The sequence below is a fragment of the Gopherus flavomarginatus genome, chromosome 3, assembly GCF_025201925.1.
Source record: "Gopherus flavomarginatus isolate rGopFla2 chromosome 3, rGopFla2.mat.asm, whole genome shotgun sequence".
In the NCBI taxonomy this organism is placed as follows: domain Eukaryota; kingdom Metazoa; phylum Chordata; order Testudines; family Testudinidae; genus Gopherus; species Gopherus flavomarginatus.
In genome coordinates this window covers 232,947,598-232,949,318 of record NC_066619.1, presented here as the reverse complement: position 1 = coordinate 232,949,318, position 1,721 = coordinate 232,947,598, and the positions used below count along the sequence as shown (strand labels likewise).

The 1,721-nt window shown below is 41.0% G+C and overlaps 1 protein-coding gene across 1 annotated transcript; it reads left to right on the top strand.

The window, feature by feature from the left end:
- The first annotated feature begins 989 nt into the window (after nucleotides 1–989).
- Nucleotides 990–1,418, top strand: LOC127048362 (NADH dehydrogenase [ubiquinone] 1 beta subcomplex subunit 2, mitochondrial-like). Its single transcript, XM_050948129.1, has one exon. It carries the CDS (start codon nucleotides 990–992, stop codon nucleotides 1,293–1,295), a length of 306 nt encoding a protein of 101 aa, XP_050804086.1. The 3' UTR covers nucleotides 1,296–1,418.
- Nucleotides 1,419–1,721: the final 303 nt, after the last annotated feature.

The following is a 1,721-nucleotide window of genomic DNA, read 5'->3' as shown; positions in this document are numbered from 1 at the left end:
TACACTCTCTAAAACAACTGTTCTGGCAATAACAAAATGAAACAAGGACTTTATCCTGCTACCCACCATATGCAAAACTCCCATTGACTTCAGTACAAATTTTGTATGACTGAGAACTGAAGGGACATAAACTCCCCCCCCAAAATTATAGGCTGTATCTAACAAAGAAATGAAATTTTTACCAAACTGTTATTAAGGGCAGTGAAGTAAGAATAAAACAATGCATTTCACTATGGTTTAACAATCCGTCAACTGTCTTCATAGACAAGATTATTTCTCAGAGGCATGTCAAGAGGCATTTCTGACTTAATATAGAAATTAGTGCATTTAAAATGGGTAGAGCTACGAAAAATTGATGAATTTTTGAATTGAAAACTTGCCCATGAAATGTCTCAAGAAAACTTTCACCATTTTGCTTTGGGTGTGCCCCTGCTGCTTACGTTTCATTTTAAAAAGAAAATTGGCAATAAGGTTATTTTTGCATCAAAAATGTGAAAAATTGGGTTTCAATTTTGAAAACATTTTTCATTCTTGAAATGTATCAAATTTTCTGATGAAATTAACTGGCTTTTGAAGTTCATATCAAATTGTTCAAAACTCAGATTTTGAGTCATTTCACCCAGGGTGAATTTTGCTTGTGAAGTTTGTGATAACGTTTATTTGAAAACGGAGATGGAAATTAGAAGCTTTGGGAGGCATCTTGGCCCTAGTGAAATTTATGGGAATTTTGCCATTGACCTCAATAAAATCAGGATTTTACCCACTGAGTTTATTAAGTAGTTTAATTCACCAGCTCTTAATTGAAAATTACACAAGAAAGCTAGAAAGCACTAATTCCATTCCATCCCAACATCATTCCTCAGCAAGATGTAATGGCACATATTCAGCCAATGGAACAGAATTCAGAAGCACTATATCATCAAAAGAAATCATCAGTGGTTCATCAGTGATCCTGCGAGCAGGACACTATTGCCTAGGCCGGTGGCATCATGCTCGGGGCTCTGGGCCGCACCGGCAGTGGCCTGGTCTGGATCCTCCGCGCCAGAGACGTGAGAGGAGCGGCCACGCTCCGGCACTCGGGCGGCGGGGTGCACATCGAGCCCCACTACCGGCAGTTTCCGAGGCTTACTTGCTGGCAGGTGATCCACGGCGAGATCTTCAGTGGCTTCACATGGTTCTGGATCCTATGGCACTTCTGGCATAACCTGGAAGCAGTGCTGGGTCACTTTCCTTACCCAGATGCTTCAAAATGGACAGATGAGGAATTGGGAATTCCTCCTGATGATGAAGAATAGATTGGTAGCTGGAGCTGTCAATGTGTCTGGTGGTGGGATCTCTGAAGAAGTTGAAGCTTTGGCTCTTGTATAACTGTTTCAGAAAATCCACATTGTACATAAAAACTCCAGTTACAAAAAAAAAAAACATTTGAGAGCTGATGAGAGAGTTATATACACCCCAAGTAGGAAGGAGTTTCAGTTAATTCTCCTTTTTGTTGTCTTGTCTTTCTCAGTGTAGTATGCCCCAAAGTTCTGATTCTCCAGTAAACATCCACATGGAGTCAAGTATCAGAGGGGTATCCGTGTTAGTCTGGATCTGTAAAAGCAGCAAAGAATCCTGTGGCACCTTATAGACTAACAGACGTTTTGGAGCATGAGCTTTTGTGGGTGGATACCCACTTCCTCAGATGCATGCATCTGATGCATGCATCTGAGGAAGTGGGT